This window comes from Neopsephotus bourkii, unplaced genomic scaffold (assembly GCF_033783945.1).
Source record: "Neopsephotus bourkii isolate Nb327-2 ecotype Australia unplaced genomic scaffold, CSIRO-AGI_Nbou_v1 NB_1107, whole genome shotgun sequence".
NCBI lineage: Eukaryota > Metazoa > Chordata > Aves > Psittaciformes > Psittacidae > Neopsephotus > Neopsephotus bourkii.
In genome coordinates this window covers 41,213-67,702 of record NW_026901594.1, presented here as the reverse complement: position 1 = coordinate 67,702, position 26,490 = coordinate 41,213, and the positions used below count along the sequence as shown (strand labels likewise).

Genomic DNA, 26,490 nt, shown 5'->3' with positions numbered 1-26,490 from the left:
CTCCATGAGCGTGTAGGAGATGACATTAACAAATTTAAATCACTTAACCTCCCACCTGTTCTAGGATTCCCTACTTATTGTGCCACCTCCAATATAATTAACTCACAGCATCAAACTGATTTGTACTTTAAACTTCCCAAATTTTGCACAAAATAGAAAATTATCTTCAGTTAAAGGCCCCACAAAACACGTATCTGTCAGGAAAAAAAAAGACTTAGCAGTACTTACAGAGCTGAAGCCAGTTTAGAACATTTACACAGAAGACAGCCCAATTTTTGCAACAGTGCCCTTCAATTTCAAAATGAGCAAATGGCAGAGGCTAAACTGAACAAAACTACACCTAATTTTGGAAAAAAGCACCCCCTTTGACACTCAGAGGAAGAATACAAGTTATCCTTGAAGAACTCCTGATTCTAGAAAAGGTGTTCCAGAAGAAAACTCAGCATGCAGATTAAGATCTACAGAGGGAAAGGAAAACATTTCAGACACACCAGTTTTAATAAAAGAGAAGTGAAAAAAGCTCACATGCAACCTGCATTTATTACCTGATTTCAAAACCATCTTTTGCTTTGAAGCATGCTGCAGTATAGCACGGAGGTTTGGTGAACCAAATCCACTCCTAATAATCTGAGCAACTTTGTAGATCCCTTTGCTAAAATCCAGTATCAGTTTTTCACGTAAAGCAATCATTTTTTCACCGAATTGCTGTAATTTTTCTCAAATTCCAGACTCTCCAAAATATTACGGTTCTGAAAAGCTTTAGCACAGTTTTCGTGTCTTCTTTCTAGTTACAAGTCTGCTAGTGGGTCTCCAGATAGTAAGGAAGCTTCTGATGACACATGATAAAAGCTAAATTTTCCACTAGCTTTATTTTTACCTTGACACAGTGAGAGCCAGTGAGACAAACCACAAGCCAGGGTTTGCTTCAGTCATAAACTCTTCCCTCTCCCTGACACAGACCTGAACAGTGCTAAGGCAATGGCAGTGTGTGAGAGACAGGAGCATACTATGTTCAAGGGTTGCCAACAGAGCCACAGAGTGGAAGATGAAACCAGCACACAGCTGCACCTTCTGGAAGGGTTCTCAGTAAGAAGAGATACTTTAGAGTTAGTACCTGGCAATGACAAGTGGAAACTTAAAACTGGCATTTGGCTTCTGAGGCTTCTGAGCCAAATGTTTCATTACTTCTAGAAGCAGAATTGAATATGAATATGAATATGGAAAAAAACCCCAAACCCATGAAACAAAAAATCCCTCAAACCAACCTCCTGCCCCCCCAAAACCAAACAAAACAAAAAAACCCCATCCCAACTTAAAATGTAACAATACATACCACAGAAAGCAGCTTGAGTTCTAAATATTTTACAGGAACTATACAGTATCAAAACTGGAATTTAGCTGTGAGTCAAGATTAGTCCATGCATGTTCTTCTTTTTTTCAGAAATTACATTCTGTTTGCACATATATACTGCATTCAGTGACAACACAGCTCTGCATAAAGCCTAATATTTGAGAGCTCAGGTCTTAAGATGATCACAACTTGCTTATGTGCATGCAGATTTACTCTTTATACAGGCAACTGGATTCTCTAGCATAGTGAATTAGGTATTCATAGATTTACACATATCCTTGTTTTAAAGTCATACAGCATGTCCAAATGTGAATGGTTTAACCAGCACTGAAATTAACTATAATAAACATAAGCACATAAATTAACACAGTGGTAAAGGTCATTGTCATGCAAGTTGTGATAATGCCTCCAACAGGATTAGCTTGCAAACTATACTGAAACAATGCTGATTGAGTACCTAAAATACTTTTGCCAGTGGCACCATTAGTACACAATGCATCACAAACTGTGGACAATGGAGAGGTGTCCACAAAGTTCCATGTGTCCTATGTTTGCTATTCAAAACTCCGGGAAATGTGGGAGCTTGCCTTCTTTATTGAAATGCTGTTATTTCAGCAGTTGTGTACTCTACTAGGTATGAGAAATGAATTAAAAAAATGTTGCTCTATTCTCACCCCTCTTACTTAAAATAGAATCAGAATTTTAGTAAGGATCCTAATAGCTGAATTTAATCATTTGTCATTACATACAATGTCAGCTTCAAGTGAAGGTGCATTGGAAACAAGGGCAGTTTGGCTTTCCTGCCTGTAAGGCAGCATGAATTGAGGCAGTCCCTCATGATCCTGTGTGCTGGGACCCCCAGAGCAGGGACAGCAGTGCTTCAGGAGACTGCAGTGCAAACACACCAAAAGACAGGCCTGTGGAAACAGGTTCACATCCTGTCACACTGGGAAGCACCAAGAGGTGCCTCCCCATGGGTGACAGCAGGGCCCGATGCTTCTGACAGCTCTGCTGTGGCAGCTGGTCCAGATGCCCTCTCAGCACCTGCTTCCATCAGCTCGGAAGAAAGGCCACAGAGGTCTAACAACCCATCTGAGTAAAACGACTTACTGACACAAAATCCTTGCTTTTAGTGAAAGGCCATTCCATGGCCCTGTGTATGTTTCTTTATAGCCTTACGAAGCAGCAAGTTTGTACAGAGACTTTCAGTAGAACAGTATGAAAGCGTAAAAAAAAACCCAAACCCTATAGAGAAAGTTTCCACTGAGGTCTGTTCTTCGGGTTTAACGCCAGACCAAGACAGAAGATAAATCTGGTATTGCAAATAAATACCAGAGAGTAATTCACTCTTAGATTTGAGAACCGCTGCCCTTGCATTTGTAATTTTGGAGAGCATAATAGCATTTATCAGAAGAACAGTGTTCATAACTACCCAACTGCTATTAGCAAAAGGTTTTCACTGGGCAAGGATGAAAGACAAGAAGGTGAGAGCAATGACAAAAAAACTGATGTCACAGTATGTCTCAAATCGAGGACTGAAATAGTAAATTAATCTGCAACTGCTGGAAGAGAAAAATACCCCTCCTCAGGCCCTTCTACCCTTAGAAGATTTAGTTTGGCAACAGAAGCATCACTGAAAACCGCAGGAGGAAGAGCTGTTCAGGCTCAACCACCTTCTCCAGTACTGGTTACATTAGAAAGATTTTAAAAGACTACACTGTTCATGGAAAAATATGAAAGAGATTTAAGGTTCAGTGAATCTGACACATCATTACAAGTGGCTTAATAAATCTGTCTACTATTACTTGCCTTTTATTTTTATGAGATGTCGTCAATCAGGCAGACTGTGGACTCAGAATACCACAGAAGCCTTGGCAGCCAGAGGAGACTAGATCCAGGAGAAATGAGGAGAGGTGAAGACTATACCAGCACTAGAAAAAGAAGTTTTCTGGCCCACCAACACTATCACCTTTCGGGCTCACAAGAAGCCCATTTTTATGAAGGCAGAAAAATGGCTGTGAGTCAAGATTTACTGAGATATGAATGACCCCAGAGCTATGAAAAGGAATAAGGAAATGCTGCCTGCTGGTGACCTTAACATGACTGGAGTATAACTGAGAAGCTGGATGGAAATGCTGCCAATTCTACAATCCTTCAATTCTACGTGGCCAGCAGAGCCTGCTTCTTCCATTGGTCAGTCGGTGTTGGGTATGAACCAGAGGACAAAGTGACAACTACATTCAGATGTTCTCTGTTAATAGTACACTGCCGATTTTAGCCACAGAAGGAAATACAGATCTGTATTGACAAAAATGGTTTATCACACCAGCTGTCACTCTTTTCCCTTCATCTTCAATGGAGAAACACCTGGATAAAGCAAAACACTATCCCTGGGGCATCTCAATGACAACATCTGACCTTCAGGGATAAACAGGGATAAACAGTTAATACGCTTCATATAGCTTTTTAAAGCATCTATACTTCTGCTGTGATCCTACAACAGTAACAGAGAATGATAAGAACTTTTCCAAGGGTCTTATTCCAAAGGATGACCTATAGGAGTTCTCACCAGCATGACCTTCTGAAGCCCAGTCAGTCCCAGTGTATCATCCAAAACACAAAGCATCTCCAGAAAACTCTGAGTGACGTAGGTACTGACAACATTGCGTATAAGCTTAAAACAGGGCATTTCAATCTGACTTTTGTAGAAGAATGTACATAACTTGTTTTAACATATGTGGCACTTAAGAGAATAAGGATAGGCATGACATTCTCCAGGAGGACAAATGTGTATGTATGTTCTGATTGTGTCATTTATAGTTCAACCCACCGAATCTAGGAGGGTTAGAATATAAATTGAATGTTACTTCATTTTATCCTGGCTACACGTATGTTAAAAAAGACATAGTTATCTGTCTAAATCAATCCTGTAACTGAGACAAGTCAAATACTTTGCCTAGATTCTTTCCAGGGTTATCACACATACATGCAGGCAATGATCTGATTGATAAAATATCATGTGCACAGTGAGTATGCAGGAAGTTTAGGGGGCCCAGAGAACTAATTCCTCTCTTCAACCCTGTTTATAAAGTTGCACCACCTGCACTCTCAGAGCTAAGCAGAATAAGGGGCAACAACTATGGAACAGAAGAGAAAGAAGCCCAGGCAAAGAAGATCATCTAGACAGAATAAAGCTTTTATTTTAGATAGAAAATCAGACTTTCTAATGTACCAATTCTCTGAAAAGAAATCTGGGTCTCTTTACTGTTCACTGACACAAAAATGAATCTTTGTCACAGAGCTGCTGCCTTAATCAACAAACAATTCCTCTAAGGTAAAATGAAATGAAAGCGTGGACAGAAAAACAAAGAAAAAAAACAAGCTAGTGTCTGGCTTTAAGGAAGCTTAGCTGCACACATAAGCAGAAAAATAAAATCACCAAGCAACATAGTGCAGAGCACTATATTCCTTTATAATAGTTTAATAATTTTAATACTGGCTCCTAATCACGTTTCACACATATTAATATAATGTTTCATGAAGTCCTATTTCTATTATCTGTTGAAAGGGAAATGATACTGTCTGTACAGAGAAGGAATTCTGTACATAATATTCTATCAGATTAGACTGCAGTAACTTCATAAATTATGAGCTGTCAGGCACTTTTCTCATCTGCTACAGAATACACTTCTTAGAAATAGGAGCTATAATTAAGACAACAGATGTTCTTTGCTGGCTTCAACTGAAGCACAGATAATTTCTAAAAAGCAGTCTGTAGTTAAGATTGTTGTAAAGACAGTCTTCTGCTTCCCTCTATGGGTGAGCTTTTGCAATATTCATTTTCAAACCAGAACTTTGAATTCAGGTTTTGAAATGGCTGCAACTATTTACAATTAGTATTAACATAATTAGAGAAATGAGAAGCCCTGTTCTGCAGAGAAATTGCACGGCTTATGAAAATTAACCATGTTCAATATTCTGGCATGCAGCACACTGCATTATAATGCCATACATAATTCATGAACTGTTTTGCAAAAGAACCTCTCCCCAGAACACAAATGAAAGATGGGAATACCACCTGGTTATTCAACTGTTCTTTCAAAGAGCTGTGAGAGAAGTAGAAACAGTAAAATAAGGAATAAGCAAGAATGTGGTAAAAGATGCCCTTCTGTTTCTAAGCAGAGGAAGGGACTTAGTAAGCTGAGGAGCAGAGAGGGGACCCAAGACAGACAGCCCTGGAGCTGAACCCCAAACATGCTGGCACTGCGACTTTGACAGTACAAGTGTCTGGGAGAGGTGCACCTCACCTCCTTTCCACGGCGCAGAGCATCGGGCGTGGCTAGAAGCTTCACATGCTTTTCCCAGGGGTGGCAGACTGATGCGTAATTCCCTCTTACCCCTCATTCTCAGGGATCACCCCAAGCCCTGTGTGACATTCAGAAACACAGCGGGTAGCAGTGTTCTTACAGTCCCTAAGAGCACCACTTTAAACCAAAGAGCAGGTTAATGTCTCTAAACAGAGTGAGCCACCAGCATGGTCTCAGAGTGTGATTGAGGCCAGAAAAAGAAAATATTTTAATGAGCCAACACCTATTTTTTTGTGTGTATTGCTGATGTCTGCAGGTTCCCTGCCAGCAGTTTTCAGTCAGAGAGATATCAACAGATGAGAAGTAAAACGTTGTGTAGGCACCCACTTACTGCATCCCCACAAGCAAGGAGATGATGACAGAGGTCACAGCAAGGGAGGGACAGGGCAGGGTCAACCAAGAAGCTGGACCCAGTGAAGTGCAAAACATTGCATGTTACATTCCCTTCTTCTCCTTCTGGATCACTGCTCCAGTGCTCTGCAAGAACTTGAGCAATTCTGCCCAATTCTCCTCAGAGATACTAACTGGCAATGAAAAACTTACCATTCCAGCTTCTGGCAGTGGTTTAATATGAAACCACACATTATATCAAGAAAGAACACATGAGACTGAATATTCAAGTGTAGTGTGGGTAACACAGGTGTGAGGACAAACTGCGTGTTACACTGGCAGCTACATCTTGTGACCTACTTACCAGGTTCTCAGTGCAACCTTCAGGGTTATTCTTATCATTAAACATCCAGATTGCAGCAGTACCTGGAAGTCCTTATCAGAATCAGAACAAACCTGTGATAGTTCTCAACAAACAAAACCTCCCTTACAGGTCTTATGATTAACTAAGCAATCTCTTAGAACTGATGCCAGCTGTCTTCCCACAAACTCTGCCTCATATTTCCCAAGGATATTAAAGCCATGATATTACCTTCTGCACTCTATTTTTTTTTGTTAAAATAAACAGTGGAACTCTAATAAAAGCATTATTTAATTTAAAGAAGCTATATGCAAGTTAATACATTTACACTGTATTTTACTACAGGCAGTCTACAACGGATCAGCAAAGCTTCCCCTGTCTGATGCTGGGTATACTACAGAGACACATAAAAAAAGTACATTAAAAGAGCATCAGCACCACAAGGTCAAGCACTGAAAACTTAAGGCAACAAAGAACTAAGGCTGCACGTGCAATTTCAGTTCCTGCTTTCATCTCTTTCCACATAACGACATAGCACTTTTCCCATTAAATTACCCTGTCCATTTCAGCACACAAAACCTAGTGCTCTCAATGGAGAGAACCCAGGTGAAAAGCTGAGGTACTTTTTACCTGGAATGTTATCCAGATTGTAAAAGGACACAAGGTTGTCCAATAGGCTCATATTCTCCTGTTTACTTTCCTCTTCAGACCCGAATTTTTTATCATCTCTTTTCAAGTCAGCTTCCTATGCAAAAGTAATTCATAACATATAGCTCACTTCTTCCTACAAAACGGGGAAGGAAATATGTACTCGCTTGTTCCTGGAAATCTTCAGAGAGAAACACCTGTCTTGTATTTCATGGGAAGAAATGATGAGGTCCACCTCAAGAGGCACTTGAAAATTTTGGCCAACCAGTGGAGAGTCGTGATGAGATGATTTCAGTGACCTCCACCAGGTAAAACTTCACAGATAGAGTTCCTTGTGTGGAACTGTTTTTATCTACAAAGCAGTGACATTTATTTTCTTCTGAATAGTTTGGCACTAACCTACTGAGATTACTAAGCTCAACTCCCTCCTCATGTAACCACGATGATGGTGAGTAATGGTGCGCCAGCATTATCTGCTCTTTGTAACTGAGATAGGTCTGCTGGATGGATGTTCACTGTAAGATTATGGGCATGCCAAAACTCTCTCCACAATGACCTGTCCCACCTTGTAAAGCATCCCTGTTTCCTTTTATTTTTACTATGAAGATGTTTCTAATGCAAGGCCAGTTAACTTGGCTTGAGAAGTGTATTTTAAAACATTTTCTTTTTATTCAGTCATTGTAATACATAAAAATTCAGGACAGTATGTTGTTTTGCTCTGAAATAATACTTTGTTTTGATACCTTTTTACTGTGGAGGAACTAATGGGATTAAAAATGGCAACAATCCCCCTCAAACTATCCACAGACAAGCAATCTAGAGGAAAAAAATAAGCTCTTCACTACTGGGAAAAAAAAAAAAACTAAAGTGTATTACAGTGCTTGAGAAATCATGTTGTTTAGATCTGGAAGATTTACATATAAGTACTGTCAGAGGCTGCTGACAGATAAAAGCCAAAACCAGCTCCTTCATCTTTGGGGAATTATGGGAAACATTCGTAAGTACACAGAAAGTTATAAATAATGAGTTTATAGCAGTCACCCAGAAAAGAAAAATGCAAACAATGGCAATAGCAATCCAGCATCAGAAGGCTTTTTTTATTCTAGAAACTAATGTATTTCAAATCAAGTCTTTGTCCTCCTACTAAAAAAAAAATGAGAAAAATCCCCATAGCTGAGGGCTCTAGCTGTAGCAACAGAAATAAAGCAATGCTGAAAGGCAGTCTTGCAAGAAAGTAAAACTGGGTTAATCCTTACGGCCATTAAATCATGGCTGATCTGATATACACAGAAAGAACATTATTAGGAAATTCCTGAACTGGATTAACAAAGAGTTAATCCCACCATCATCTTTAATTTCAAATAAGGAAAAAAAAAAGACCCAAGTCTGTATGTAGTACAATTTTTTTAACTGTATCATACACCTAGCAAGATTTCTCTGCACAGTAATGTCAGTGTTGATTTCTCATCCTAATCTATCTCAACTATTAAGCTGTACAAAAAGCACATCACAGAATATGAAGTACATGTGCTTAATGCCTGAACTTAAAGACCACTGTTTGCTCACACTGCATTGCTGAAGTAACTTTAATTTAGACCTTAGCAGTTAAAATGGTGAATGAATTTCATGGGCCTTTACAAAGCAGTCAGGGTCTCAACTGGCTGGCTGTGACCAGACAAAGACCTTCATTTGTGTACTGTATAGCACATTGTGTTGTGGAAATTCATATAGTGCAAAACCTGTATATAGGAAATGTAAAAAAACAACAACAACAAAAAAGAAAATAGCAACAAAGATGGTCATAATTAAAAGCTAGCATAGAAAACTGGCTATGATTTTACATTACCCTCAGCAAGCCAAAGATTAACTGATGTCAGGATAAGGAGGTAGGGAATAGGATTTCAGCCTCCATTGGAAGTATGCATTTGTAAAAAGACTAAAAGAGGCAAAGCCTCCCTTTAAGAAAACCTATACATAATTCTAAGCACTTCAACTTAGAGAAATCCTTTTGCAACCTCATGCAACTCCACAGTGTTAAAGATTTCTATGGGGTCTAAAAAATGTGTCCCTATTGAAACATGCAGTGCGCGCTTCCCCGTGATTTTTAACTCAGGTGGAAAAGAGAAAGCTGCTATTACAGAGAAGAAGGCAGTGAGGCAGAAGGTCTTTTTATGTCCTCTACAGAGCCTCATAGGGAGAGCAAGAAGCACTCTCATCTGCTGCTTCCCTTTCTTGCCTCTGCCAGGCAGCTGCCCTACACTGGCCTGCTCCAGCACAGGGGGGAGTGCTGTTGATGTTCCCTGACTTCCCTGTAGAAAATTAATGGGGACCAGAATCAATGCTCAAGTTGACTGCCTCTGAGCTTAGGAGGCGTACTGACTGTATAAATGAGCATGCCAAGAAATACTAATCTGTTGAAGCCAAGAAATACTAATCTATTGAATGTTTAAGTGTTGCAAATGCACAGAGCTTCTACAGGTCACACACATGAAGAACCTGAAAGAGTTTTTCCACCATCCTGCTCCTGCCAAGAAAATTAGCTAGTCTTCTAACTAACCCATCCATACCTGAAAATATAATGGCACTATCTATCTATACATCTATTTCTATTTCCACATATGTACAAACAGAGCTTAAAGCTACAGACACTCTCTTGTTTCAGAATGCTGATTATAGGATGCAATAAAGAAGTAAAAATACATCCCTGACTTGCACAAGATGTGACCAAACATGTGAAAAGGTCTTCCAGCTATGACTCACTAAGAAATGGGTGGAGGTTTGCAAGGCTGAAAAGCTGCTGGCTGGAAGGAATGAGCCTTCTTCCATGCTAGCCAGCAAGGACTGGGAATTGGCTGCTATTCTGTCAAAAGGCCAGGTATATCCTAGTTGTTTTCCTGCTATCCTACTGGGGAGGGTGAGGAGAGGGAAATAAAAAAAGGAAAGTTTTACCTGTCAATTTTTTTTGTTGTGCTCCAGAGAAATCTCTTGGTCGTCTTGCCAAAACAAAGAACCAGAGTTAACTTTTATTTGACCCTACCAGAAGGGAACACCTCTTTCTTGTTTCATTTTACCTTTGTAAAGGAATTTATTTATTTAAATGTGGGCCATGCCAAGAAGTGAAAGGATGTCTCACTTGACTCCCTGATTGAGAATTCTTTCAAAAAAACAGTTCCCTGTTGAGAGCAGAAGGAAGAGGAATGCATTAATTTTAAACTGACCTGATTTTTGGCTTTTTACAGTTTTGACTGTAGTTCACATGAACTGCCTGCTACATCAGAATAAGCATCTTTTAACCTATCTGTCCTTCTAATTTTACCCTTCCAAATCTGCACATGAAGCTGAAAGAACTTGTATTTTAATTAGCTCAGCCGTGGCATCTTGAGAGAATTTTATTGAGGCTTTTACAAGATAAAGCTCCTCAAAAATGGTAGATGCAGCAGACAGCTGTTTGACACTGGTGTAACTCACCCAAGCTCTGCTATGCTACCACCAGGCATCTAATTCTTGCAAGACTCAGAACTGCTAAACAGGAGCTGGCCACCTCCCAAAGGGTTATAGTATTTCATGCAAATGTGCACCTAATAGCCTCTTTTAGAGAGATCAGTATGAGCAATCATCTAAATCTCAGTCTTGTTTTAACAGAAACGCTTTCTGTTTATTATTATTACTTTAAACAACATTTTTCTTGATGTCTCAGGGGAGCTTGCCCTTCTGCTTCTCTTTTGTGTGTGTGTGTGTGTGTGTGTGTGTGTGTGTGTTTCACACCAATCAGCTTCCCGCGTTTCAAACCTCGCTCTCAAACTGAGAAGCCTTAGGAGACAGAGCAAGGCAGCTGGTTATTTCAATGCCAGGGCCCAAATGACTGCTCTAATCTGTTCTGCTTGAGGTTGTGAAGGGACACAGCTTGAGTAAGAAGGTGCAAGGCTACAAGCGCAGACTTCTCTGAACACACACACTCAACTTGTTTGGCTGTTGCTTCCAAAGCCTTGGAGGTTAGTTTAGTTCTAAACTGACACACATAAAGGTTGAGTTGGTTTTTGTTTTGCTTTGGGTTTTTTCTTGTTTGGGTCCTGTCCCAAATAGCTACATATCATCAAATTACATGCAGAAATTTAACACATACTGGGAGTCAGTAACGTAGTCTTCCATCAAGCTGATCGAGTCTAAGGACAAAGTTTCAGAGCCAATTAGAGTGCCCACTTATGCCACAGTCTGACAGTGCTCCATAAAGTTTCAAAGCAAGCTGCTTTGGTTGGTTTCATTTGAGTCAGGAAAATAAGCACGGATTAAAGATTTTTGACAGGCTGCAAACAGGTGACCAAATTTAGTTAACGTGACAGAAAACTCTATTTTCCAGAACATTAAATTCATGCTGAAATGAGAGAACTTCATGCTTTTACTTCTGCATGGCTATCAACCTGAAACCAACAGAACAAATTGGAACCACATTTAAGTCTACTTTTTTCTACTGTCTCTATAGCTTCCCCATGCTTTCTGCACATTACACATTCTCTCTCTCTCAGTATTTGGTCTCTTTCTCCTTCAGGCATACTGTAATCCTGCCAGCCAAAGAGCTTTGCTTTTAATAAGTAGATCTGCCAACTTAAACACCAATCTCCTAAGGCAATCAAATAATGAAACACACATGTATGTACTTGCACGTAATCTGTCAAATGCCTCTCTAGCCCACTACAAATGATTTTTGCTATTTGGGGTTTTCATAGGAGCATGCATTCACAAACTTGGGGTTTTCAAAGACCAAATGCCATGGTTCTTCAGAGTCCTGTGTCTTGTTTGTACTTACAAACCCAATGACCCTGCAATTTCTGTATCAGAATCTACAAGACATGGAATATGAAGAACTTAAAAACCACAAAGGTTGTGCAGACAACTTCATCTAAAGTAAACATCTCCTTCAATTTCTCCAATCTGACCTAGAGGTCTGGTGCAATATTCTTCCACGGCACAACACTCTTCCCGTGTTTTTAGTTTGTCTAGAAAGTTGATGAATAACCATGCCAGGTGTCAAGAGTATTTTTCATACCTCCCCCATTAACCATCTATCAGCCACTCTGAAGCCACCTTGATTTCCACTTTATAAACTAGTATTTCCCAAAAGAGAACCGTAATGTGGGATGAGATCCATGTCCTTTTTATGTTGAGGACACCAGAACTGTACACAATACTCCAAGTGAGGTCTCATGAGAGCAGAATAAAGGGGCAGGATCACCTCCTTTGACCTGCTGGTCACGCTCCTTTTGATGCAGCCCAGGATACGGTTGGCTTTCTGGGCTGCAAGCACACACTGCAGCTGGCTCATGTTCATTTTCTCATCAACCAGCACCCCCAAGTCCTTCTCAGCAGGGCTGCTCTGAATCTCTTCTCTGCCCAGCCTGCAGCTGTGTCTGGGATTGCTCCGACCCAGGTGCAGGACCTTGCACTTGTCGTGGTTAAACTTCATGAGGTTGGCATCAGCCCACCTCACAAGTGTGTCAAGGTCCCTCTGGATGGCATTCCTTCCCTCCAGCATATCAACTGAACCACACAGCTTGGTGTCATCGGCAACCTTGCTGAGGGCGCACTCAATCCCACTGTCCATGTCAGCAACGAAGATATTAAACAAGACCGGTCCCAACACCAATCCCTGAGGGACACCACTCGTTACTGGTCTCCAGCCATTCCTGGTTTTCGTTATCTCTCTCAATGAACATTTAAGTGTTAGACTTCGTTAAGTTAAGTTCCATCCCCAGATTCAGCTTTTTTAAGCATTTTTCCACATGATGTCCCTATTACAAAGAGATTAACCTTAAACTCTCTTGAACCAGTGGTCATTATATTAATTGTCTTTTCGGTCTACCTCATTCCTCACAGGAATCATGATCCAACCTCTGCTCACAACAGTGTCCTGAAGATGACTTGGTATTTGTGAATACGAAGTTTGATGAAGCTGTTATCAGCCACATTACTCAAAAAAGCAGAAGAGGCAATGAAGAAACTTGTTTCCAGACAGAAATCTGAAGGCTGTAAAGAAAAGTATTAAGACCACAAACTAGACAACCAGAATGAAACAATTCTCAATTCAGTGAAGACCATAATGAAGAATGAAAGAATAAGCCGGAAAAGGGGTCAGGTGACTGAGTAATTAAAAACTGTATCAGGTGGCATATACTACAAGAAGGTACACTTGCACATATAGATACGGGTTTTAGATGCATAGTTTTGCAATCTTAACATCGTTCTCCTACTACAGAGTGCAATTTACTGTATATATATATGCACATACATCAAGATAATAAAATTCTGTGCTTACCATAAATGTAGAAATTTGTTACAATAACAGAACATAGAATTATAACTGTCACCATATAATTTCCTCAATTATAAGAAACCCTCATTACCATCACACTAGTTAACAAAAAAGGCAGTCCTAATAAAAAAACACAGCCTTGCCAAAGGATCTAGAAGCATTAGGCGTATTTTTCAAAGGCATTTTTTCAAACTTAAGAGGACTGAATACAGTGGAAGAAAATAACTTGGTAAAAATAATCTCTATAGTGATATCATCAAATACAACTAAATGTATGTGTGTCCCCCAAATGAAGATATACCTATCACTAAACTTGCAATTCTTACTATATAATGGACATACAAATGGCTAAAAACTTATCTACATGACTGCTAAAGGGAGAACTTTAGACTAATTAGGAACATATTCTAAATCTATCCATAAATTATAAGCTCTGTACAGGAATTACTGAGTGAAATTCTACCCTGACTTAGACCAGTACCCTAGTGTTTCCCTTCTGAGTCTTCAAAATCTGTGAAAGGACAGTCAGACACTATTCTTTACATCAGTATTTATTGTGTAGTTTTCCATGCATGTTCGTATTATATTCAACTGGTATACTGGAATCTCTTTAGAACAGAGCTAGCATTTGTGCTCCAAACCCTAGTGGCAATGGGAATTTTGCCTGAGAGAAATGGGAGTAATAATTGTGGATTTACCCCAGTGCTGCTAAACCTTGACTCTAGGTCTGACCTTGTTCCTTCTGAAGTTAAAATGCATCTTGCCACCAATTTACAGGAAAGTAGAATAGGAGCCTGCTGCTTCTTGTATGAATAAGTCTTTCAAGTAAACAAAAACAAAACCCAACAAAACAATCATGTATAATATTTTCAAGAACATCAGTACTTTGAAATAATCTTATTTTTAGTTTGCATACAAAGGGATTTTGAATAATGCATTTTAATAATCTGTTTAGAAGAAAGCAACTCACATTAACAAGTATGGACATGCTCCATCTAAACTACCAGATGATTTACCAGTTTTAGACTGACTACCTGTTTAAACAGACAATGAAAAGCAAAAAAAAAAAAAAAAAAAATCAAACAAAAAAAACCCCAAGCAAACAAAATAAAAAAACCCAAACATTCCCATCTTACTGGTGTGTTCTTACTGTGTCATAATAAAACCCTAGATATTTGTCTTAGAGGAAACATCTGGAGAAAAAGCATTAACAGTTGGTAACCATCTTCCCCTTTTTTGCTGAACTGTACATGCAACTCAAAGTCCTACATCTTAAATCACTGGGGAAGCCCACTATCCTTTTCAGTGCCAAGTTTTAATACTAAAGATATAAGAGATTTTATCACTACGAGAACAGTCCAAAGCAGTGACTAGCATTACACAGAACAGATAAGTGCCAAATGTTTCTCTAGCAGACAGAGTTCTCTCAAAAGGCAGGAAACTGGCTAAAGAACCAAAATTTCATGCTAGTCACTCTGTAATAAACATACTTAAACCACTGATTTTCTAACCCCCCTCCCCAAAAGTGTGCTGATAATACCAGGATTGTCAAAGTCTCTCATTTCACGTAAGGGGCTGCAGCTTACTCAGACTACCAGAAGGGTGATGGAGTTGTCAGCACCAAGTTTGACCCAAGAGGAAGTTAGAAAAACATGAAAGTGGTGAGGAATGCACACTAATCTTTCAACCAATGGTAATAAATTATAAATACAGCACAGCAAAGAGAATTCAAACATTCATCCCTCTGTGCCCGTAAGGACCCCTCACTGAGTGAACAGAGGTCCTTTATTTCCAGATATTTGAGATGAAGTTTTGCTACTTGCTGTTTTGAATATGCTTTCCTAACACTTTCTTTATTGACCAGGCCAATTGCAATGACCACTATAGAAACCCTTTATTCTCAGAATTGGCTTGCTCTGGAGCTAAAGGTCTCCCTAAATCTTTCTCTCCGTAAGAAAATTGCGTATGTAGGCTAACAACTAGGCATGTTATTCTGGCTTCAGAACAATGGGAGTAGATTTGGACCGGCAAGAACAGATTCTAAATTATACTCCAGCATCTGTACAGATTCGACTCCAAAGTACCCAAAATAACTTGCTTCAAAATGTCAAGGGATGATATTTTTTGACATTTCTCTCAAGGGAATGGCTAATTTGAAAACAGTGTAATATCAAATGAAGAGTGAAAGACTTTATTATAGTAAGAGGCAAAAAGCCTTGTCAGCCAAGAGTGTTCTGTTTCAGAGTTGCTCTTAAAGGGTGACCCCTCAACAGAACCCCCTCCCACTGGTGGAGATGGGAAGACTAGGAGAACAGACTGCGCTCCACTGCACATGGTGGTCTGGAGCCTCACAACCCATTGCAGACCACAGCAGGGCAGATGCCCCTCAAGCGTGAACCAGTCACTTAGAAGGAAAGAGGAATGTGATGGAAGGTTTTGCCATGGCCTCTGTCACCCCCCACCTATTCCAAGCAGCTATATCTCAGCAAGGAGACAATTCAAGGCTAAGTTCATAAACGCAAGACGCTTTTGCATCTCCATCCAAGTGCAGCACATGAAAAATTGCAAATTAGCACTAGACGGCTGGAATGTGTGGTTGCAGGGTTGAGCACCACATGCAAGTAAGAAAAGGACTGCAAATCCTTGTCCTTAACTGCTTATTTCTGGACTGTTCCTGGATAAAAAGATAATAAAACCAGACACAGCTGTGCAGCCTTATCTACCACTGTGCATAATTAGTGGTTACATTCATTAGTTTCCTAATTTAAGCACTCTGGTCTACCTCCAGCCAAAAACAGCTTAGGAAGGAAGAGAACTCGGAAATTAAAAGGTAACTTCGAATTAAGACCTCCCTTTTGAGACAGTCTGCTGGAGAAGCCATAGCACACCTTGAAATATGGATCTGCTGTGCCTGGTATCATTTAAAAGTTTCTTCACCAAGAATAATCCTCCATGATTATCTGCTACCTACTAATTGTGTCCAAGTTGGATGAGGAGATCTAGGAACCAATTGGTGCCAGCACTGAAGTTTTCTCTCCCAAAACCAACAAATAAATTACACCAATATACCTGCAAATACAACATAAAAACCTGGTGCAGCCATGCTTTGTGGGAGGTACAATCCCTCCTCGGACTACAGATCTCAGGTTGCACTAGTCTCCCTTCCTTCCCAGCTGGTGAGCAGGAGGCAATGGTACAGAAGTGCTTGAACATGCTTCATCCAACGTATCTGATCCCAAGGGGAAGAAAAAGGAGGGAAGAGACTCTCAATTACATCAACCTGATGTGTTTAAGTGGAATAGCCTGGCATTTGGCCAGTATCTTTACATTTTTAAGTGTCTGTGTTTTTCAGAAGGAAGCATCAAAACTTAGAATCCGTGCCTGGCTTATTTACTAAAAATACAATAGCTGCTGAAGAGCTTCTGGAAGCTGAGTGGACCAGAAGTAAATACGATTCCTGCAGCAGGTCTGCCTTCTGCAGGAGCATCTTCCCATACAGGACACCACGGAGTGATCTTCCAGCACAGATGGCAACTGGCATGTTCAGACCTGCCAAGGGTAGATCTCACTTCTTGCCCTCTACATCCACAATCTCTAGTGAAGAAACTCTCAGGCATCAACCTCTGGAAAATACTCTAACACAGCATATGATGCCAAGTGTATACAAACAGATCTAGTGGATTATACAAACAATCTGACAGGTAACTGAACTGTTGAAGACCTTTTTCATCATTCATGTCATAGTTTACATAGCAGTTCTGAAGTACAAGGTAGTCTTAAAGGATAAAGTGTGGGAAACCATACATAATTACATCTTTCCCTAACTCAAGGCAGTAGTGGGGTTTTGAAACGCTGTCCTGAGGATTTGGGGTTTTTTTTTCTGCTGAAAAACCATCAGCTTAGGTATTATTTTTAAATGCAGTCTTACACGAAAACTCTTACAAAGTGGATCAGTATGTGAAAATAAAGAATAGCATTTTGGTGCTATTCTTGTGGACTGCTATTATTCAGTATTCCTAAAAGACAGGACAAAAAGCAGTAAAGTTTGTATAAAAAGTTACACCTGCTAACACTTTACCAAAAGATTACAGGCAATGTCCAAGGACGGAGGCTTTTCTATAGTGGAGTGCAAAAAACCCAAAAAAGTAATAGCTAAAAAAAAAACACACAACCAAACAAAAAAAATCCTCCTATTAATGAAACCACGAAATGGGATGTCTTTCAGACACACATTTTACTGAAAGCATAAAAGCAAGTTAGCATGTATTAACCACAAATATTACTCTATATTTTTTAAAACAAAAAATTCCCTTTAAATTCTCTGAAGTACCTAAGACTCTCACCAAAGTTTTCTCAGGACTTAAAATTCTTCTCCAGCTAAAATAAATATTTCTTTAAAATCCTGTAACTCCCCTTTTCATTCTTAGCTATGAAAATAAAGCAGCTCTTTGTATTCTAGCCTTCAGATTGATTTCATGGATGTTCATCACAGAAAGTGGCTTTGGAGCAAGACGCAGATGTGAAAGAGTGCACAGCCAGCTGCAGTTACAAGACCGTGCTCTTTCATGTAAGAAAATCTGGATGGGTATATGGCATCACACAACTATTTAAGCGGGCATGGTTATTTGCTTGGGGTGCAGAATGATACATTCTTGGCAAATAGTTAACACCATGCATTGCTGAAACTCAGAAATAAAGTTATCATATGCAAACCTAAGTAAGAACTATTTGCTAACCTGTGTTTTTTTTCAGATGTTCCTGGATCATAGCTGAAGGAACAGATTCAAGATGATTCCAAAGGAGAGGAGCAGGCTACTTCACCTTTGCCTTGTTTTAAGTCTGCCTCAGGCACATTCATGTCACCAAGTGGTATTAACAGACTAAGTCAGTATTACAGAAGGCTAAAGAAGGGTAAGCAAAGTCACTCAACATAATGCCACTGCTGTAACTATACAAAGGCGTATTACAATCAGTGTGATACAAGCCAGGAAAATATTTCTTACAGCATCAAAATAGAAGTGTCTTATTCTTTCAGCTTCTTAAAACAAAATGTGTAACAAAAGGTAGTAATTTTTTAGACTAACTGATACAGCTGGAATCAAAAATATGCATTTCGGCTATACAAGCCTTTTCCGTCTGAGGCCATCTCTGAGGATCAAAAGAGGGGTTTGTGTGCCCCAATTAATACATTTTTCACAGAAATATCAACTGGCCCATTAAAATATTTTTTAAAAAAAGTTCTCTCTTTTATTTTTCTCCTGTGACGACTAAAACACAAAGGGGAAGAGACTGGCTTTGAAGTGCCTTCCTCCCTCATGGTTCCTTCCTCCTCTACCAGCAGGTGGGGCCACACATCAACCATGAACTTGCCAAGGTCCGCTGTAAATGTGCAAATTCGTACTAGGACTTGCAAGCATATCCCTGTCTGCTCTGTGGTGCATACAAAGGCTTTTTCAGTAACTACCATACTGGTTTTTTCACTGTGAAAAAAAAAAAATGCTCTGGCTCACTTTAATGAATCTTGAAAAATCTTTGTTTTCAACAGTTATAAAGAAAGTGGCAAGAACTTTAGTTTTCATCTGGCAGATAGAAATTTGACTGGTACAGCAAATAACATGGCCACAAGCAGCTGGCAAGGCTCTCTGGCAGGAACCTACCCGATTTTTTCGTTAAAGCAACCCACTTGTCATAACTGCCCTGTAGTCATGAACTTCGCAACTGCAGCAGGACAACAGTTTATGTTCAACCTGGGGTTTTTACAATTAATCCAAGGGTTCTGGCTTGAATGGCAAATACATTTACCAAATGAGATAGTGACTCATCACTTCACCCCATAATTTCCTTTTTCCATTTGCCTAAATCAGGAGATGATGACTGTTTTCTTCTCAACTGAGGCTCCAGGCTCACTGCATTCCACTCAGTCTTATGTCCCCTAATTTACAAGTGTAAATAATTTTCAGAAATGCAATCACTGTATTGGCTTTATAGCAAAATTAAAGAAACAAATCCTACTGCATATTCAGTTCAAACATGCACAAACAGTTTTACACTGTCAGTTTGGATCTTTGTCAAACATTGCATAACCTGGTCCCTGAAAGGAAGAGTTTCCAAATGTGTGTCATTATCTTTGTTTCATCTGCTGATCTGAATCTGTTCTAGAAGAAACGTCTAAGGAAAGGTCTTTCGGGATTTTTTGCTTGTTTGTTTCTTAGAGAATCTATGCTACAGTTTGATCACAAGAAGGAAGAGCTTTGGATTATTTTCAGGCTCTAAACCAGCAAAATGGCACAAAGCGCCACATACACAACCCTTTCAAGTTACACAGGAAGTTGCAGGAAGCTCCAAAATATCAAAACACACAAATTATTCATATAAAGATCTGGTCTGCCCTTCTGCAGTCTGTCCTTCATTTCCAAGTGGGAATTTAGCATTCCAAGTTAAATCTGAAAGTGTTTCTGTTGATCAAGCAAAGCTTTATGCTCCAAAGTCTGCTTAAGATCAGCTTTCACAAACCATGTAGAGAAACAATACCATATGAACAAAATCTGAACGTATGCAGCTGTATCAGATCAGCTGAATCAAAGTGCACAAAACTCAGCTGGACTCAGTGCAGTTTACACACTTTTCATTTTCAAAGAATTGGTTGAGACAGGGATAAATGAGAGGAATGAGCTCTATGTAGCTCCAATTTAAAAATAGCATTTCAAGGAAAAAAAACCAAATACGTGTCAAATCTTTGCTGGTTCACATAAACTTCAGATGTTTAGTGAAGGGCATAAAGATTACCCAATTCTATTGCAAGTGCCTTTACCCTTCTAGCAGCAGTCAGTCACCCTTGCCTGGTGGAAGAAAACTGAGGAAAAGAAAGGCTGGGCCAGTGAGAGTTTCACATGAGCAAGAGGAATTTAATCCGCCTTGCTATAGCTCCGACCTGTGCCAGGTCTGAAACTGCTTCCTGGGGCACTAAAATTCCTGGGGCACTTGCATTCCATTTCCTTTTGTATCTTCTCAGATGAAATACAATAAAAAAACAAACAAACAAAAAACACACACAAAAAAACAAACAAAAACAAACACACACACACAAAAAAAAACAAACAAAAAAGCAAACAGACCACCAGAAAAAAAAAATCACAAAAAAAAAAAAAAAACCACAAAACACAAATTCAGACTAATCTATTTCTTTATTAACATGGGTAAGGGTAAGACAGGCAAAATGCAACAGTCATAAAATTTCAGTCAAGGCACTCCAGTTCTCGACTGATAGTTCTGGAAATTTGAATGCGTCATGTTAAAAATCTGGGGAAAAATCTTACCTAAGTGTTGTTACAAATAAATAAATGTTTTAGTAGAACTTGAAACCACCAGCAGTTTTATTCTGTCTCAGATCTGCTTTTAACATGTGAAGAGCTGCCTATTTATAAGTAAGACTGTGATTGCATAAGACAATGGCCCGATGAGCAATCCTGCCCATGTTACTAGCCTTATTGACTGCAAAGCCTGTTCAGATGCCTATGATTAATTGTGTATGAGTACTGCAGCATTATGAATACTGGCAACACTGTGCCTAAATATTGCAAATTTGATCTAATACAAAACAATCTGGACATTGATGAGCAAGTGCTCAAGCTTATCAGAGCCAGGCAAAAAAAAAAAAAAAAAGCATTCAGAAGAAATCATTCAGTATTAAAAAGTACTGCAATGGTCGCCAAGTATTTTATTATAAATAAATCTATGTATTGATTAAATTAAAAGAACTCATAGAATCTCAAATTCAGTTTCTGATATTCTCATTCAACATACACACAACAGGGGTACATTCAGAATTGACTCTTCACAGAATGCAGAACTATATGGATTACAAATAACTGAGGTACATTTAAGAAGTCTGCTTCCAGTTAGCCATTAATTTGTCATTTTGATCCACAGCAGTTTCAAATCATGAAGTACTGAAAATGTAAACTTGACTGTATTTGGTCATGCAAGTTTCATACTAGGCATTAATTTACTTGAAATACACTCTAGGGGTGTAGAGAGAAGTGTCATCCTGGGAAGAATCTTCTGGCCCACTGCCCATTATGTTGGCTGCTGGACAATATTAACTGTCCTATTCCCTGCACCAAATCTTATATACGAGTAAAATGAAGCCATCTTGAAAGTGAAACGTACATTACTACATTATTCTTTGTCCAAAATGTATTTCCAGCTGCACCTCTGTTTTCACCATAGGTATCATTCTGTATCATTCTGCTCACTTAAAGTATCACCTTAGTTTTGTTTTTTATAATACTCTTTTGGTGCAACATTTCTCAAATTTGCTTCTAAGTTTTAGAGCACTCTCTGCCTTTTTACTGTAAAGTAGAAAGATATGTAAAGAGACCACTTATTTAAGTAAACACACATTACTTTAAAAGTAATTAAACCTAACTCTTGAGCTATTTGGAGTTCCAATTTCAATATTTCCTCCAATCCAGTTGAGGGGGCTCTAATCCTAGGGTGTTACTGTAGGTGCCTATCCTTTTACATGAACCTTAAAATCTTTAATTCAAAAGGAGTTATATGAACTTAGCTTTTTTTTTTTTTTTTTTTGGTCAGAAAAAAACCCAAGGCTGGATTGTAAGCTGATTCTTAAACATTTCAGAGCATGGTATGATCATGTGTGTAGACTTCGAGATTAAGACTGCCAGTCGAATTAACACATTTTCTTGTTTCAAATCCCCACAGTCCCAAACTATTAAAAATAAACACGTTGTATGTAAACAGTACTCTGCCTAGAGGCAATTAATTTCGGTTTAGGAGAGATCTAGTCACTAAGGCTTGGGGGCACTCTCATCCCAGAGAAGTAGAAAAGTCTATACATTTAGGCAAGGCTCCCCAGATCTGTAGCAGAATTTCCCACACTAGCTCCCAGCAGCTGAAACTCTCATAAATGTTGGTTACAAACACAGCTCTGGGGCATGCTTGAAAACTGCAAGATTAACACCAGGATTTCCCAGCACAGTGCTGTGGCCACCTCACAGCGTTGAGCTGTGGAGTATCAAGCAAGCATGAGTACAGAGCCCAGGCAAGTTACAAAACACCACTTTTATACTTGAAGCAGTAAATGCATCAAAGCCTGGGATGCCGGTTACTTCAGCACAGCACGCACATATAAAGAACACCATTTTCTTTCCACCATCTGCCTCTCAAAGCAGCATTGAGGTGTCTATCCAAATAGCCACATTTATTCTGCGGTTACATACAATGGAGGCAACCATCTCTGGTTTAAGAAAAAAAGTCAATGTTACTTACTGGAACTTACTAATATACAAGGAATGATCAAAGAAGTAATAGTGTTTCCTTTAAAAAGCAAATAACCCATTTTCAGAATTAATCTAATGTGAAACCATGAGACTTATAACTAGAGGCTGAGGACTTAAGAAGTAAGGACAGTAAACCTACAACCCCATCTGCCTCCATCTTCAGTCTTAGTGTACACGTAGGCATTATACACTTACAAGCAATTCTTGCATGCTTAAGGACACTGCTTCATAAGCCAGTTCAGATTTAACTTTTTATTAAGCCCTCATCAAGCTAGAAATGCTTCTCCCAGGGAAAACTCTTTATTAACAGAAGATTTCTATCAAATTCTGAGGATTAGAAAGCCATATATGTTTAAACAAAGGAAGTATCTTCCTTTGGTTTTGTCTACTGCATGCCCCACTGTCCAAAAAAGTTGAATCTGATTATCAATCTGATTTTCTCTTTATTGCAATTCCATTGTTCATTTTTAAATACCCAGTCTTACCTTTAATGCCACAGGTTAACCTCCACGACAAAGGACATATTTTTTGTTATTAGCAAGAGGTTTATTATAGGAACATTCATACTGTCAGATTCACCAAGAAGTTTCTCAATAGTGAGTTTGATGAACCACAGAAGGAAATGCTTCCATCAGCTTCTTAGAAGCCTAAAAGCTACCTAAACCTAAAATAAGCTACTCTGCTTATTCTCCATTTAAGTCTTTACAGTTGTGAATTATAAGCATACTTTCCAAGCTGTGTGTGAGATGTACCTCACAGTAAGTTATCAGTCTCTGTGGTGCCTGAGAAAAAGCACATTAAATTACAACATGTGTGAGCTAGGTACTATGAAGTAGAAAGAATTCTTAACTGACTGAAATGAGCCATGCATTAAAAAAACTGACCAGCAGGTGTCAAACACAAAAATGTAAACAGACAGTGCATGAAACAAAAATGTTTGAAAAACATGGGGACACGAACACACACCTTCTGAGAACAGTACTGACCTTGTTGCTCACTTTCTGCTTCAACTTTTGCAGGACTTGGTGCTACAGGAAGGGGTCGAGGAGGACGAGGCTTCGGAGTTGGGGGAGATATTTTTTTTCTTCCAATATACTCTACGTAAGTTCCTGGGAAATCCCCCCTCTCCCCTGTGGTTTCATTAAAGCCATTCAACCAGCCAATTTCCTCAGGCTTTGCTTCTTCCCCTTCACTGAATCCAAGTGCTAGTAAGGTACCTTTATTCACAGTTAATATATCTCCTAAGTGCAAGTCAATGTCTTCTTCTCGCTCCTTTTTGTAGTCATATAAAGCTCTGTATTGATATCCTTCGGCACTCATCTTGGCAAATTATCTAACATTAAAAACTTAGAAGTATCAAAATGCAATTGTCCAGTTATATTTTTATGTACAGAGAGATTCAAGATTTATTAACTGGGATAGTAAAAATGTCAATAGCAATGTCTAAGTAATAAAATCCACCAGAAAATCAAAGAGCACCAGAATCTGTCATTTCACTGCTGATGTTTTTACTGATGTATTTATAAAGTCAATGATTGTTGCAGAAGTATGCGATCCACTTCTTCTGTCTAGCAATATTCTTCCAGTTAGTTCCTTTTCTGGTCTTGCTGGCACTTCTGAGTATCCGTACTCAAGGTCAGCTGATTCTTGTAGCCGGTCACACCTTCTTAGATGGACTTGCCACAGATACCTTAAATATTCTGCCACTGAACTCTCCACATATGCTTTGCCTGGAAAGAGAAGAGAAAACTGGTGAAATGGTTTCAAATTCTCCTGAACTCAATTTTCAACTTATAACAAGCTTTTTGCAACCTTGGAAGAGGTTCTGCCCCAATGAAGAGCCCTAAATAACAATAAAATAAAGCAGCTTCACAAAAAATCTGCAAGCTAGCGCTTGTGCCTTTAGAAAGGATATACGCCCAATTACTTGAATCAAATTTGCACTCCTGCAATATGGCTTACGGCTACTGAAGCCTCAGAGTGAGGGCTAAACCCTGGAGCTATCCCTCTAGTGCAGTATCTAACCTGGCAGGAACATCTTATCTCCCCGAAGACACATGACCACTTCTGCCCACAAGAGGTCTCCTAGGAAAGAGGAGGAGCTCACTGTAATTAGTGCAGACCCTCACCACTGGGTTATTCAATCTCCTGCTGCTTATGCAGAAGGCAAGGATGGGTAACAATCCCTCAGCCCAAAGCCTATATTCTGAAAACCTATTGGAGGGAGGGGTATTTTCATGATCTGCAGGAGAACCCAAATTCCAAAATGCTTGCAAGAGTACCATATTTCTTTTTTCTTAAAAAGAGTGTCTTCCCCATTCCCCCATCTTCCTGATGTTTTTAAATGTATTTATGGTGTAACATGAGACAAACAATCAGCAACTGAAATGGGCACACACCCCGACCACCTAAGCAGCACTAGCAGGAGGTAAGTATAGGGTGTATGCTTAAATTACACTAAAGGCAAGAGAATACAGGCCTGAACATTTGACTCAAGGTTGCCCGACCATAAAATAAAAAGGAAAAATATGACTAAAAAAATTTAGAAAACAGTAGCTTAAAGACACATAGAACAGCGAAAGTCTTCCTAAGCATTATTTAAACTGTCACTCATTCTCACCTACTTAAAAAGACAAGCCCAATCATAACCTGAAATGCTACAATGGGAACTCGAAAGTCGTAACTACTCAAAGATGCACTGAAACTTCTAATAAAAGACCCAAGTGGGCTACACAATACCAGCAGGTAAACTACTGACTGTATACTATGTACTTAAGTGTACAGAAAGATGGATATTTTTTTTTTGAGAGACACTCCCTTTTACACTGCAAAGGGACACCAGTAGACAGGGCTGGAAGAGCGAACTGCTGACAACTCTTTTCCACACCATTCTCTCTAATGTCTCAGACATCAAGTCCCTGGAACATGACTAACTGACAGAAGTGTTCATAAGAATGCATATGGACTTCCTTTGCCAGTGAATGACCCTTACGCCAAATTTGTATGTGGCTTCTCTTCAGTCTGTAAGTACCTGTGGCCTATTGTGCAAAGTCTCTTGCAACAGAACACAGAAGAAAATCTTAGAAAGTTCTTGAAGAACTTGCTTATCATCCCTTGCAACCATTTTTTGCTGTAGGAAAGAATTACCCGGGCTTGAATTAGACTTCTCATTTCAAAAAGCCTACACACAAGTATTTATTTTAATCACTAGAACATCTATCCACGTGGATTAGGCATCCAGCTCCCACCAAATTTTAATGAGAAATTTCTGCAGCCACTTCTGAAAAACCAAATTATGCTGCTTAGTTCACACTACAAAACATCACAGACTTTGCATTTAATGCAAAGAGTTTTGCTTCTATTTCATCTGCCTCTTCTACCAGTGGAAAGTGTACAGACAAGAACTTGAGGGGGAAAAGAAAGGAAAAAAATCTAAAGCACAAGTATCAATTAAATCGCTCAGAAGCCTTTTCAAAAGCATGGGTTCCTCCCATTTCATATAGCAAAGGAACAAATACACTTACACACCTTAGAGCTAGGTTTTGGAGCTAATCTAAATGTTTCCAATCAAAACCAACTATGCACAGCAAAACCTGCTAGAAAATTACCACTCTGACTACATTAAATATTCAGAAATATTTATTTTCTTTTTAAAGAAGGCTCAACAAGTGCTCTGCTACAATTACTTACTTCACTCTTACTGCCTACGGGCATTCTGGCAGTCAGCGAAGCTAGCCTCCTAAACACTGCATAATTTAATTGACTTGACCTACTCCTCTGATCTTTTATTATCAAATGTATCATAGCAACTTTATGGCCAGATA

At 39.2% G+C, this 26,490-nt stretch overlaps 1 protein-coding gene across 2 annotated transcripts in view; it reads right to left on the bottom strand.

Moving 5' to 3' along the window:
- The window catches only part of PIK3R1 (phosphoinositide-3-kinase regulatory subunit 1), a 55,308-nt gene extending 30,957 nt beyond the window's left edge, over positions 1-24,351 (bottom strand). Inside the window, exon 1 of one of the 2 annotated variants that reach the window (XM_061362255.1) lies at positions 23,653-24,351. In XM_061362255.1, the coding sequence (XP_061218239.1) occupies positions 23,653-23,986 (334 nt within the window). In that variant the 5' untranslated portion in view covers positions 23,987-24,351. Of the gene's footprint in view, positions 1-545; positions 970-23,652 lie in introns of those variants that run through there. The other variant, XM_061362256.1, reaches the window with a different exon arrangement.
- Positions 24,352-26,490: the final 2,139 nt, after the last annotated feature.